Source organism: Mauremys reevesii, linkage group 12 (genome assembly GCF_016161935.1).
Source record: "Mauremys reevesii isolate NIE-2019 linkage group 12, ASM1616193v1, whole genome shotgun sequence".
In the NCBI taxonomy this organism is placed as follows: Eukaryota; Metazoa; Chordata; order Testudines; family Geoemydidae; genus Mauremys; species Mauremys reevesii.
Window position 1 is genome coordinate 2360559 of NC_052634.1, and position 13869 is coordinate 2374427.

At 48.3% G+C, this 13869-nt stretch overlaps 1 protein-coding gene across 4 annotated transcripts in view; it reads left to right on the forward strand.

The window, feature by feature from the left end:
* Positions 1-13869, forward strand: part of SIK3 (SIK family kinase 3) — a 144175-nt gene that overhangs the window by 115249 nt on the left and 15057 nt on the right. For 3 of the 4 annotated variants that reach the window (XM_039496220.1, XM_039496219.1, XM_039496222.1), the window contains 9 exons: positions 2690-2808; positions 3399-3509; positions 3697-3840; positions 4752-4829; positions 4934-5043; positions 5908-6061; positions 6624-6779; positions 8138-8208; positions 11685-11828. In XM_039496220.1, the coding sequence (XP_039352154.1) occupies positions 2690-2808; positions 3399-3509; positions 3697-3840; positions 4752-4829; positions 4934-5043; positions 5908-6061; positions 6624-6779; positions 8138-8208; positions 11685-11828 (1087 nt within the window). The remainder of the gene's footprint in view (positions 1-2689; positions 2809-3398; positions 3510-3696; positions 3841-4751; positions 4830-4933; positions 5044-5907; positions 6062-6623; positions 6780-8137; positions 8209-11684; positions 11829-13869) is intronic. The other variant, XM_039496221.1, reaches the window with a different exon arrangement.

Below are 13869 nucleotides of genomic sequence, written 5' to 3' on the forward strand. Positions count from 1 at the left end.
TAGGAACAGGACTTGCAAGACTAGATCAGACAAGCGGGCCATCCCTTCTAGCATCCTGAATTGAACAGTGACTAGCACCAGCTGATTTGAAAGATGGTGCAAGGAACTCCCAAGGGGACAGTTATGGAGTAACGTGCCCACAGAGGCAGCTTCTTCCTAACCTTCGTTACTCAGTGGCTCATGCCCTAAGGAAGGAGGGTTTATTTCCCTTATCCCAGGTGTTCTCATTGTCCTTATAAATGCCTAATCCTTTATTGTAAATCATCCCGAGAGCCTCACCTTTGATACCTTGAGGCAGTGAGTTCCACAGGTTAATTATGGATTCTGTAAAACATTATTTTCAGTTTTAAATTGCTTGTTTTTCATCTTCTTTGAATGTCCTCTTGCACTTGTATGTTGTCCAAATGCAGAAGTAAGGCTCCTCCTGTCCTTTCCTGTCCCCCCTCCATTGTGCCCACAAGCTGTAGTAGCTGTGTGTGCCTTAGGGAGTCGTAGAACAATGGTAATATGTCAATAATTCCTAGCATTTCAATAGCAGTCTTCCTCACAAAGTGCTTTGCAAAGGAGGGGACGTGTCCTCTCCATTGTACACATGAGGAGACAGGCCCAGACAGCTGTGGTGACTTGCCTAGGCAGAGTCAGTAGCAGACTTGGGAACAGACCCATAGGCAAACTGCTTTGGGGTCCCATGTGACAACTGGCATGCATCAGCCACATGAAAACCCACCTTATCTCCTGATGTGCTGATCACTCCTTGCCTGTGATGTGCAGTCACTTGGCTTAGCTGTTGACTGCTATGCTTCCATCCTGAGTCCTTGAGACTTCTGTGAAAGAAATTGAATGCTTCCACTGAGGCAGAAATGTTGTACTAAAATGTGTAGGGCACCTAAAGCACTCCTAGATGTGTCCAGCCTCTGGGACAGGACAGTGCTCCTCACTGAGAGGTGAGACACAGCAACACCATGCCCTTCCACCCCAGGATTCATTCATAACTTCATACTTCTGCTGTCGAAGGGCTGGTGCCTTGCATTCGCCATTGAAAATGATCCCTGTGTATCTTCTTTCACTGAAATACGTTGAGGTTTTTCTTGCTCTGAAGACTCAGCTGGCACAATGTGCGAGCTAGATAAGTGGTGTGAGTGGTAGCTGCTGCAGTTGGCAGTGGCTTCACAAGAGGAATTCAGTGTGATGGTTGGGCATTTTTAATGTCCAAGATAAGAAAGATGCAGTATTTAAAAATTAAGCCACTTATGGCTAGGACTGATGTGAAAGGAACAACTTGTGTTGTATTCCTTTACATCTAAATTGACGCTTAATTTGTTGAACCAGTTTTGAGTTTTTTAAAAACATCTGCACTGTGAATTTGCATCTTAATTTTATACTGTTAGTTCTTTTTAAGAGATTCTTGTGTTGTAAATAGGAAAAATAATGTTCATGAAAATGTATACTTTGTTGTTAACTACAGACAAGCCTCCATCTTTACTGGGGGAGACTCCAGCTCATATTTTATAACATGCTTTAATGGCAAATTGAATTTGAAAATAAGACATTTTCTCTGGCTTCAGATTGAACTTGTCATCAGTTTACATGGTGTAAGCGTAGGTCAGGTGTGGTGGTGGTGCTTGTTATTGTAAGGAAGTTGGGGAAACGTGTTTTCCTGCATTAAGCCTGCATTTGGTAATCCTGCCTTGGCAGCCTGTTAGATGGTGATTGTGGTTTGCCCTTCAACCCTGAAATATGGGCTGTATTGCATTGCCAGAGTAAACAAGTAGGCGGAGGGTAGATGTGTGCCACCTAAAGGCTGTAACAAACATCACAGGATTGATTCTGATGGTTGCTTGTTGGATGAAAGAGTGAGTTCGTATTTCATTCAAAAACTGGGCTTTGGTGTTGAGTGGTTCCTAGGGGGGAAGTATACTGAATTAAAGGTATGTATGCAGTGGTGGTGTAGCCAGGTGGGCTCAGGATATTGGAGAGACAAAGTGGTGAGATAACGTCTTTTATTGGACCAACTGTTCGTTAGTGAGAGACACGAGCTTTTGCGCTTACACCGAGCTCTTCAGGTCTAAAGATATACAGACAGACAGACAGATTTGGCCCCAAATATCAATGCTTTCAAAGCAAGCTTCTGCACAACTGAAATCCAATGAAAATGTTACCACAGACTTTTAAAGTTGATTTTTGCTGTACTAACGCGGGGTCTGCACCAACATTGTCTTGCACATCGCTATAAGGAAAAGAAAACCGATGCTCTTGAGTGACAGAAGCCATTGATGTCCCTTGGGAGTTGGAGTCTTTCTGCCCTTGTGCCTTGCAAAACCTCTTGCAGTCACTAACTTCTGGTCAGCTGAGGAGTGAGGGCCCAGTACCGCATGGGGTCCCTTTAACTGGGCTGAGCTGGAGATCTTGGTTTAATTTTGCTTTGGGTGGAGCGTGTGCCTCGTCCTTGTAGATGCTAAACTCAAACATCAAATGTCTGGAATTTAATCCCACGCTTGTGTCCAAGATGGAATCAGGCCTGACACAAGGCATGTGTATATTTGCTGTTTGTCAGTGACCCTGTAGACAGAGCAGTGTGTCTGTTACTTTGAACATACACCCTTGTTTCCGACACCGCGTAAAGCTGCGTCCCCGGGGAGGTGTTGCCCTTGGCTACTGAATTACTCATTTTCTTGTTGCTCTCTTGTAGAATGTGAGCACTTGATCCGCCACATGCTGGTGCTGGACCCAAGTAAGCGGCTGTCAATGGAACAGATTTGCAAACACAAGTGGATGAAGCTTGGGGAAGCTGATGCAGAGTTTGACAGGGTGAGCAGGCAGAAGGCTCTGGTGTGTCTACGGGGTGAAAGGGTGTGGGGAGTCCAGAATGCGGGCTTTAGGGAGGAGGGCTGAGTACTGGCCCTGTGTGCACATTGGAGACCATTAGAGTGACTCAGAACCAAATGAATGTCCTGTGTAAAGAGTTCACAATTCCCAAGTGCAAGTATGCAGGTATTTTTCTCCCCGCTGGGCCATGCAGCTTACGCGCTGTCGTCCTTTTCTTAGTGCCCTCTCCTCTCTTGGACTCTAGACCGTTCATCATCTTACATCTTTCTCTTCGTCTTGGTATCTCCAGGCCGCTGGGTTTCTTTGATTGCCCTGCTGATGGCATACTTGGGATCCAGGTTTCTAGTCACATTGGCCATGGCTAGTGTGAAGTGAGATGCTGTTTCTGCTCCTGCTTTGCCCAGGCAGGCCACTGTACCCTCAGTGTTTAGATACTGTGCTGAGCTGCAGCATGGGTTGCGGGCCCTCCAGCTGCAGGCTTGTGGCACTGGTGGTTTATGGTGTGCTCCACCCAGTGAACATTTGCCACCCTCGGGGTGCTGAGCACTGACAGTCTTTCTGTGCCCTTGCAGTTAATAGCAGAATGTCAGCACCTGAAGATTGAAAGGCAGATGGAACCACTGAATGAAGACGTGCTCTTAGCAATGGTGGAGATGGGGCTGGATAAAGAGCGCACGCTACAGGTAACTTGAACCAGCTTGCAAGTGCCTCTGTTCCTGGGCTGTCCCCTGCAGCTGGTAAATGTCATGTTGGTGGCTGATCACACCTGCCAATTAACGCTTTCTTCTGCAGAGTGGGTCTGGGAAGGGGAGGGGATTTATTTTCGTTACTAGAAAAAAAATTGATCTCTTCTTATCCGTCCCTTGCTAGTCACTAAGGACAGATGCCTATGATCACTACAGTGCAATCTATAGCCTGCTCTGTGACCGATTAAAGAGACATAAGAATCTGCGCATTACAGCACCTCCCAGTGTGCCACGGACCATGGCCTTCCCCACACCAGCTAACATCCAGGTGGGTCCCACGTAGATGGGGTCGTTTCATCACTGCAGGGTTAGTCATTACTCCCCCCAGCCTTGCAAAGCTCAACTTGGTCAGAGCTTGTTTGTTTAGCTGGGTAAGTAAAATAACTTGAGTTCCTTCATGAATGTCCTCATCCTGGTAAGGAGAGATGAGACGATTCTTTGCCTGAGTGGTAGATTTTCATGTGTGTCAATGTTACTGTACTCTTGGGGTTTGCAACTTTCTGGCCATGAGACTGCAACTTCATTTAGTCATGCAAAGCCTGCCCCAACCCACTGTACCTAGTTACCTTGTAATGCAGTGGCAGACATCCGTGTAGCCAAAGGGCAGAGAGGGGGATGTTCTGGGTTAAGAAGCGGAGAGTCCGTGACCTGGGATTGGTGTGAGGAAGCTGTTTCCATTGGCAGCAGGAGCTGCTGAGGAGCAGACTCTTGATTTAACAGAGGTCAGGCTGTGAGAAGGGGCACACAAGCTGCTGAGTCGAGATGCAGGGAGTAGAGAGAGTTGCTCCTGGGGGTGGGCTGAAAAGAACAGCTTAGAACTGGCTCCTGGATCTGCCCCCTCATCCCCAAGTGGCTGTACCAACGTGCTGCTGGAGCCTAACCCTGTTTTGCTCTTCATGAAAATGCTCCAATTTCTGCTGTGCAGCATCTGGGAATGCAGCTGAGTTTCAATAGCAGGAGTCTGAGAAGGGAGCATGAGTGGGAGAGGTGGAGTCGGGATCCCTTCTGCAAGTGGCTAATGTGTTTGGAAGAAGGTGATCTCTCCCGAAGAGCACTGTGCTGCCTGGGCTGTTAGTGGCTGACCAGTAGGAAGAGTCACAACCGGAAGGACTTTGCTGCAGATTTTAAAATGGAAAAGAAACCCGGTTGCTCATGGTTTTAATTCCTTCTGCTTTGCAGGCGGAACAGGCAGGCAACCCCATGAGTATCAATGTGCCACAAGTCCAGCTCATTAACCCTGAGAACCAGATCATAGAGGCAAGTTGCTTTCCATTGCTGACTCCTGTGAGCACCCTTTCTTAGTGACACGCTGGGCTTCTGGCACCTGATTTCAAAACCTCTTGTATTTTCCCCCACCCCAGACTGATGGAACAATGAACCTGGACAGTGACGAAGGGGAAGAGCCATCCCCTGAAGCCCTGGTCCGTTATCTCTCAATGAGAAGGCACACGGTTGGAGTTGCAGACCCACGGTTAGTATCAGGCTCTTTCTCCTGAATGGGAGCAAAGGGTTCCCCTCCACCCCCGTGGCATTCTCTGTGAATCCATGGAAGATATTTCTCTGGCTTTCCATGGCTCTTGGAGGCACCTGGGTACCGTACAGTGCTTTGATTTGGAGGTTGTAAGAAGCTCTTAGACCTTTGGGTTGCTCCTGTTGAAAGGTCAGAGGTTTTATATAATCTACTGAAATGATGGATTCATATCTTAATGGTAAAAACACATGTCGAAACCCTCACCCTTCAGTATCTAGGAGTGAAATCCCTTTGCTTTCCTGCTCCCGGTATATCTGGCTCTGCGGTGAATGGAATGGCAGGGTGGGATTCTTGCTCGAAAGCATGATCTTGGCTGGGTGGGGAAGGGAATCGGGTGCCACTTGAATAGCAGAAATCCATGTCTTTTCACTTGAAAAATCCATTTTCCCGGTGACCTGTTTGGCAGGCCTCTCAGGCAGGGACACAATTTCCTCCTTACCCCAATGAATCAGTTGCTATTTCTGGCTGGCTTTGTTTAATTGGGGGCTGTGTTGGGCAGAGAGGCAAAGGAGGTCGGAAAGCTATGAGCCACTTTATTTTTAATGTCTTAGTGTCTAGAGACTGTCATGATGCCAAGTGCAGTTGCATTTTGCATGAATGGTTAGCCCTGGAAAATCCCAATTCTGAGAACCTAAGGGCCCATTAAAAATAAAGAACTTGCTACACTTAAGGTGCAGGCCACACTCCTGAGCTGGAGAAATCCACAGGGAAAGCCATTGAGAAGTAGAGCTGACGGTAGCAAGCATATAGGTTGGTTTGCTTGGGTTATTTCTAAGTCCCATGTTTCTGAATGTGATTGCGCAGCACGGAAGTGATGGAAGATCTCCAGAAGCTCCTGCCAGGCTTCCCTCGTGTCACTCCCCAGGCTCCGTTCCTGCAGGTGACTCCAAATATGAACTTCATGCACAATATGCTGCCTATGCAGAACCTGCAGCCGACTGGCCAGCTGGAGTACAAGGTACCAACTGCTATGTATGTTCCCCACAACTGCAGCCAGTGCTACACAGAGATGCAGGCTGGTGCTCTGGAGAAGCTCCGAGTCTGCTCCATAGGTTTAATGATCGATTTGATCGCTGAGCCTGGACCTTAGTTCTGTTGGATGTCGCTTACCGCCTGGGATTGTCCCTCTTGTTGTTCTGAGTAAAAACAAACACCCCACAATTTAAAATTCAGAAACTCATTTGATGGGGATGGGGAGATCAGTGATTTTAGTAACAAATCAGACCATGGTCCTTGGCTTCCAAGCGTGTGAAACCCAGAGGCCCAGCTTGCCTTGTGGCTGAAGCTCAGGGTTGAAAGTTGGAAGATCTGGGTTCTACTCCCAGCCCTGCCACTGACAAAGAGTTCGGGCAGGTCATTCCACCACTCTGTGCCTCAGTTTCCCCCGGAGTAAGGTGTTGAAGATCCTTCCCCTCACCCAAGGCCAGTGAGGCTGTTCCCTTGGTATTTATACAGTGCTCTAAGATCCTCCATCGAGAGAGGAGGCGTATTCTGTGATAACTCCCCTGTGTCCTTCCTAGGAGCAGTCCTTGCTGCAGCCCCCCACTCTGCAGTTGTTGAATGGAATGGGCCCTCTGGGGCGGCGGGCTTCAGACGGTGGAGCCAACATCCAGCTGCACGCACAACAACTGCTGAAGCGACCTCGAGGCCCTTCCCCGCTCGTCACTATGACACCAGTAAGTAGCAAAGGAAGAACAGAGTTGGTGGCGTGTTTACAAACACGTCCTCCTGCTGGCAGAACTGGCACTGAAAGAGGCCGGGGGGGAGTGGCGTGTGCGAAAGAACTGCATGGGCGAACAGGGAATGAAATGCCAGATTCCCAACGTTGGCAGGGACTCACCACCTGCCATTTGCTTTTGCTTTCCTTCCTCCGGGATGTTCATCCTACAATAATGTTCCCTTTTGGGAGGGTTTCCTCACTCTTTCCTTTGGCCCTCTCTACCCACCTGCTCTCCAGAGGCAAAGCTGAAGCAGGATTCAAAGGAACCGTTTAAAACAGATGGTGGCTTCACTGCCAGTATCAGCAAGTTCCTGGCCATGCTGTGACTGGTGGTGTTCCTCAGTGCCGTGTACAGAAGGGCTGGTAGCCTCCCTCTCCCACGAGGCCTGTGCTCCTGGCACTTAAACTACTTTGGTCCTTCAGTTACCGTGTGCATCACAAGCGCCTCTCCTTTACCGGCAGCCCTTCCCTAGCTCACGAGATCCTTCGACATTGCTGCTTGCTTAGCGTCTGGCTTTTGGTCTCCTCCTTTGTGACACCGCTGCCAGGGAGCCCCGCGTTCAGAATTGGCATGCCTGGCTGTCTGACTGTAGCCCCTATCTGAGTAGTGCTGACCATTGGGGGCACATGTGTTCCTCAAGCCAGCCCCCCGTTTGGTTGTCTCCTTCCCACTGGAAGTGTCTGTGTCTGGGGCATGTTTCCAAAGATGAATGTTATGTTCACTGTCCAGGTTTCTAATCGCTTTGCTCCTTTTAGTTGTCTTGGATCTTCCTGGGGTTTTCAGCTGGAATCTGCCCAGCTGAGTATCTTCCTGCTTCCATTAATGACCTGCACAAAATTGCTAGCACTAGAGGCCAGGCATCTTGCTGCTGTGAGGAATGTCCCGTGCTGATGCTGAATGGGCCTTTTATTTCTCATTTATTAGTAGTAATTGAAATATTTCTCCTCTTCAGAAGTGCTGAGACTAGCATGATGTTTGTAACTCTCTTGCTAAGGTAGCTTGGCAACTCTCTTGCTTTATTTGATGAGAGAAAGGAAAATCGGCCAGTGTTAATCTGGCGTGTTAATGTGGGCAGTGCTTCCCCCTGGAGGTATGTGTATTACTGAATTTCCTGCTAGCACCACAAGAAACTGCCCCTATATAGGTTGCACTGTGTAGGGTGAGATGGTGAGGGTGTTCTGGAGGAGGATTCTGAGTGCACCCAAATGTCTGGTATTTAAATGTTCTTCCAGAAGGTCAGGTTTCTGCAGCCCAAGATAGCGTTGAATAAGCCACCTTCTGGAGCCCATGGTTCCCCTTTCCTCTCTCCTCAGGCAGTGCCAGCAGTTACCCCCGTGGATGAGGAGAGCTCCGATGGGGAGCCGGATCAGGAAGCTGTGCAGAGGTAACATCCCGTCCGTTGGCCTTTCCCCTTGTGCTGCTGGAGAAGCTCACCCTGCGGTGCCCTAAAGCTGATTTAGAAAAACCCAACCAATCAACCTCGTCCCAAGCTGCAGGTGTTGATTATGGTGACAGTTTCAACTTTTCCTTTATGGGTGCCTGTTTGCACCAGGCAGTTACTCTGCCTGACACTGACTCAGTAAAACAACCTGACATCACCTGAAATTCTGCAGGCCATTTGAAAATAGGGTATCCAGAAACTCGGAGCACTCAACTCCTTTGCTTAGGGTGCACCAGCATGCAAACCAAACTAACCTGCATAGTTAGTACTAAGACACTGCACCCTCCCTCATCCCTGCTGAGTGACTGGGGAAGTGGTCTCATTTTATCTGTGCGGCCTTTGGACTAAGACCTGCAGTAAACATCCAACTCTGATGCCTTGAAGTGAGTTTGATAAAACCTTGGGTATCTGTAGTCATGTAGACTTCTAGCCATAGCCGTAGTCCTGAAGGAGTCTGCTCCGACATGTGAGATGTGGTCCAATATCAACTCCGAAATGTCACTCCTCTCCCCAGCCAACGTATGTACCGAAAACACTAACACTGTCCTTGCTAATGCTTCCAGAGTAGCTTTTGTTTAGCTAGTTTTTCTGCTAAGCAACTGGTGCAGATGATCTTCCTTATTAAGTGCCATGGATTCTCCCCAGTTCTGGTGGGCAGGAACTTGGTGAGAACAGGCTTTTTCTCAGCTTTTATGGATATTGTCCTTCCAAGAAGGATGCAAATTGCTGCCGGGTGGGCAGCAGGCAGGTATAGAAGTGAGGGAGTTGCTGCTAAAGCCATTTAATTCCCCATAATATTCCTAGATCCCTTGTAAACTCCACTGGTCTCTGTGCTGGAAAACAGAAGGGTTCTAATGGTGATGGACAGTTGGGTACAACAGTAGCTTGTCCAGGGCATGTGCCAAGATTCCCTTGGCTACTTGGCCTTAGAAAACAGCCAAACATGGTACACGTTAAAAAATGCCCTGTGCTTCCAGTGGCTAGGAGTCTACACATTCTGGGTAGCCAAAGTGTGGCCCAGGAAGCTATACGGTGCCACCCATGGTCATTCCCATCTTATGGAGGCATGGCCCGCAGACACTGCAGGCTCCAGCATGCCATGCTCTAGCTTGACAAAGAAGTCTTGCCCTCAGTCGATACTGAACGTTGTCTCTTGGCATCAGAGCTCTCCAGTGATGGCACTGCTCAGATCTGTGCAAAAGTTGCAAGCTGGGACCTGCAGTCTCCATGGGCCCCTGCTCCAAATGTAAAGCTGAACATACCTGCAGCCTTTTCCATTTGGGGCAAATAAGATGCAGCCCTGCGGCTCTTGGCAAACGGCCAATGTGTCCATATTTAAAATCTCTCTTTCAGCCAAATCCTTTGAGGTTCCAAGAGTCAGGCTTGGCAGGTAGGGTTTTGAGACCAAGGGTAAAACTTCCAAAAATGTGTGCAGGACTTAGGAACCCAAGTCTCACTGTAAGTCCATGGGATGCAGTTTCTGAGGTACCTAAGTCACCTTTGAAAATGGGGCTTAGCTACTTTTGAAACGATTACCCCCAAATCCTTCTTGTGTGCGCTTAGGCCACATTCTCCATAGCCGCTGGACGGGACCAGGCTTCAACTGTGCTTAATGGGTGCACATTAACCCTCCATCTCCCCACCCTCTTACGCTGTGACATGCCACTAATCACCAGCAGAAGAGTAAACAGGATTAACACCAGGGACAGAAGCTAATATTGATCTTTTCAGAACACTGGTTTGAATGCCCTCTGCAGTGACCGCAGAGCGTCTTTCGCCCTTGTTTGCTTTAGGCTGCCTGACCTTGAAATAGCATGCGTTCCATTCCCCGTGCCCAGGGCGCAATCACGTCTCTTCGGAGCTTGCAAAACTTTTTTTTCAGCCAAACACTTGCAGTTCATGATTGGATTGTTCCCTGGAGCCATGAAATAAAATGATTGTAGCAAACCACAGTTGTGAAGCTCTTTGGGAAACTCTCCCTGTCTCCATCTAATGGATCTCAAACGTTTACTGGCTCAGATTTTGGCAAGTCACCACACCACTAAGTACTCGTCATTCTGTTAACTGGCTGCTTTTTGTGTCAATGGATAATGCTTTTTGCAGAGCCATAGTTTTAAGTGCTGCTGTTTCCCCTACTGTACAGGTTTTAGTTACAGACATCAAAAAGAAATCAAATCAAAGTATTTGTAACCCCCATTTTACCCTCTGGCTTTGTGTGGGGGGGGCGGGAATCTTTGTAGCCATAACTCATCACCAGTGCAGCTTCACCCGAGTTAGCAATGGTGGGAGGGTTAGTCCGGGTGCAGGCATTGATTCCACTCTGTCCCCAAACCTTGTCAGTGTTTTCCACCATTGCTAGCACCTGAGAGAGCTGTCCTGGTGCTTGCCCAAGAGTGAAGAATATCCAAGGATAGCTGCCTCCTTTGCCATCTCACTGAATCAGGCCCTTCCTGCCTTAGCGTCCAGCAAAAACACAAAGGGAACAATAGGGCTAGAAATCCCCAAACCAGCCCTGAACTTGTCTACAGCCGAAGGTGGAAGCTCTCGGAGGGCCGGGGCTGCTGCTCCAGGAAGGGAATGGGCTGAATTGGCTCCTCACTTTTCCATGCCATTTTTGCTTTAGGCATCATTGGTGCAGCCTCCATACATTGATTCCCAGGCTCTGCTCGAAGTATCCAAGAGTGGGGACTAGATGGCGCACTTTACACGCACGCTGTTCCTCTCTCTGAACCTACGTTCAGATCCAGGTTAGATCACACACACAGTGCAAAGGGCAGGTCACAGCCTAATCTCCAGCCGGGGTAGCGATGTTGTAAATGTCATCATCTGATGTGGGACCATTCAGCATGCTGATCTCTGCTCAGACTCAAGACTGAGAGTGTTGCAGGTGAGGACTGAAGTGTGCAGGCTGAGCCACGCAGGGAAACATGCACAGCGTCTGTTTGCATGGTGTCCCGCTGGAAGCATTACTCATGCAACCAGTCCCACGGGCACAGTGCATATGACGTAAGGCAGGCAGTGTTATTACCCTTCAGACTAGCGCCACTTTAGGAGAAAGAATCCCTACAGAAACTAACTAGTCACTGAAACTAGAGCTAAAGGAATGTGCTTGAGAATTCCCCATGAGATGAAGTGGGGCTTTTCTCCTGAGATGATGAATGGTCGTTCTGTTTCTCACCAAGGTTGGCACTGGCTATGACTTCAGCCCTCTACTAAGCAGTTAACGTCCCTGTAATCTGACAGACACTGGCAGTACGGTTTGCTCTTTCATGGGTGTTAGACAAATCACAGCAGGCTCTGAGCGCTGCAGTGAGCATTTTTCTTTCCTAATGACTCTGGATTATCTGCTTCTGCTCCCTTCTTCTGGAGTATTCCCATCAGTCTCTTCCACTTATAAAATATGCTCCTGCTTGTTGCAGATACTTGGCAAATAGGTCAAAAAGGCACACTCTGGCAATGACCAACCCTACAGCTGAAATCCCTCCAGACTTGCAGAGGCAGCTAGGACAGCAGTCTTTTCGATCCCGGGCTTGGGCTCCACACCTGGTACCCGATCAGCACCGGTGAGTAATGGCACCGGCCATTCGGGCAGCTCTGTGCCAGGGAACGCGCTCAGATGTCGTCTGAATGGAGTGCAGAAAAAATCCAGCTTGGCATGAAGGGGTTAAAAGAAGACAGGAGCAGACCCCCAAAGCAGAAGCTGGCTGGCCCGGTTGGACATGCTTCATTTTTGAGCAGATACTGGCTCCTCCCCTGCTAAGTGCATGGTGCGTTCACGGGCAGGAATCACTTGGCTCTTCCCCTCCAGTCCCACTTCTGTGGCTGGAGCTGATTTGCCAGGATGGCTGCCTTTGCCCCAGGGCTGGGATTAAGATGAAACCATCCAGTTTAGTGGAAAGCTCTGTTAATGTGCTAGAAGGCTCAACCCTGTAGTGAGTAGTAAACCTGCTATGGAATATTCAGTAGTGGAATGCTGTCTGAAAGGCTGCACCAGGAGTAAACTATACGTAGGGTTAGATACCTCACTGCACCAGAGTTGTGTGTTTCCACTGCAGAGTCTCCGTGCAAAGCTCCCTGTTTGTCTTCTTGTTTCTAATATGATCCTCTGGTGGAGAGGGTTGAGGGAGAACAATTATAACTTTTGTGGCTGAGGGAACTGCTGCAAAACTGGATCCAAGTGAGCTAAAATTCTGGAGGAAGGGCCCTCCTGACTTTGAGAACTATTAATTCTACTGAGTCCTTTGATGCTGCAGCAAATTGGAGACACTACTACCACAGACACAGCTTAAAAACTGCCCCCCCCACCCCAAAGCAGAGGGTGTAACATAAGTGTAAACGGTCATGCTCATTTCTCTTTGATTTCAGTTGCTGAACAATTGAGAAAGCAGTTACCTAGAAGAGCAGATTTGTGCTCATGTTAAATCCTCTAACCAGCTCACGCTGGCAAGCTTGTTAAAGCACGCTTTATTGTAGCCAGATACCTGCTGAGCTGAGCTGAGCCTTGGTGTAATCAGCAGAGACAGGTGAACTCTGAGCAGACTGAGTCGGCATTGGTGCCACGCTGGAACTCTAGAAGACAAAAGATAAACCCTGAGTTACTCCTGGGTAGAAACACTTGTAGGGAGGCAGGAGAGGAGGGGTAAGATTTCCTGGGTCACCGAGTGCTTTATAGGAAGAGAAGAAAAACAGTTGCAAAGTAAATAAACAGAAAATATTGTATGTCCTGCTTCCAGGGTCACTTCAGAATGGAGGTTTAAATGAAGCCATTTAAATTGTTGATATTGTTGTAAGGCTTTTTAGAATGAGCCTCTCCTGCCTCCACTGGCTCTCCTCTCTCATCGTGTGCCTGCTCCTCTGTTTTCACATGCGCAGGAGAGCATTGGCTCATTCCAGATTCACAATGATGAGCATTTTACATGTCACAGCAGAGGCCTGTAAGCCTGTGGGACTACAGACATGCATGAGATTAAAAGAGAGAAACTTGAAAATCAAATCTGGCCCCAGACCAAGCAGCTGGAAGTCTCTGTACACCTCAGACATAGCTAGCGGAAGGCTGTATCTTGTAGTGTGGCAAAACCTGCAGTAAACCACAAAGTACTGGCTATTGAACAGCTGCCAGCTTTTATTTGGGTGCTTAACTTAGTCTGTTTGAAGCTGGTTTGTACTTACAAAGGTCTCAACACATGGTAGTCTAGAAAGCCAGTCTGGAGTGCCAGGGGCAGTGTTCCTGTGCATCATCCCAGCATGCTTGGGAACCTGATGCACAATGCTCACTTGCCTCGTTTGCTTCTGCTGCCCGTTACTGAGTTGGAAGGTCAGATGGACAGATTTGGCTTGCTGACTGGTAGAAAGGGAACATGACAGCCAGCCAACTCTAACCTTAGTTGGAACATATTTAAAATTGTAATGAATTTAAAATACATTTTACCAAGCAGGGCTGAACGTGTGAAAATAACTGGAACTGACATCCTGGAAATGTTACAACATGAATGAGAATCTTACTCCTGCTAGGGGTGGCTTCTCCAGCAGAGATTCCGTTTTGTCTTTCAGAGCAGGCTTTAGCAGAGAACTCTGTACATACATAAAATATTTAAAGTACCAATT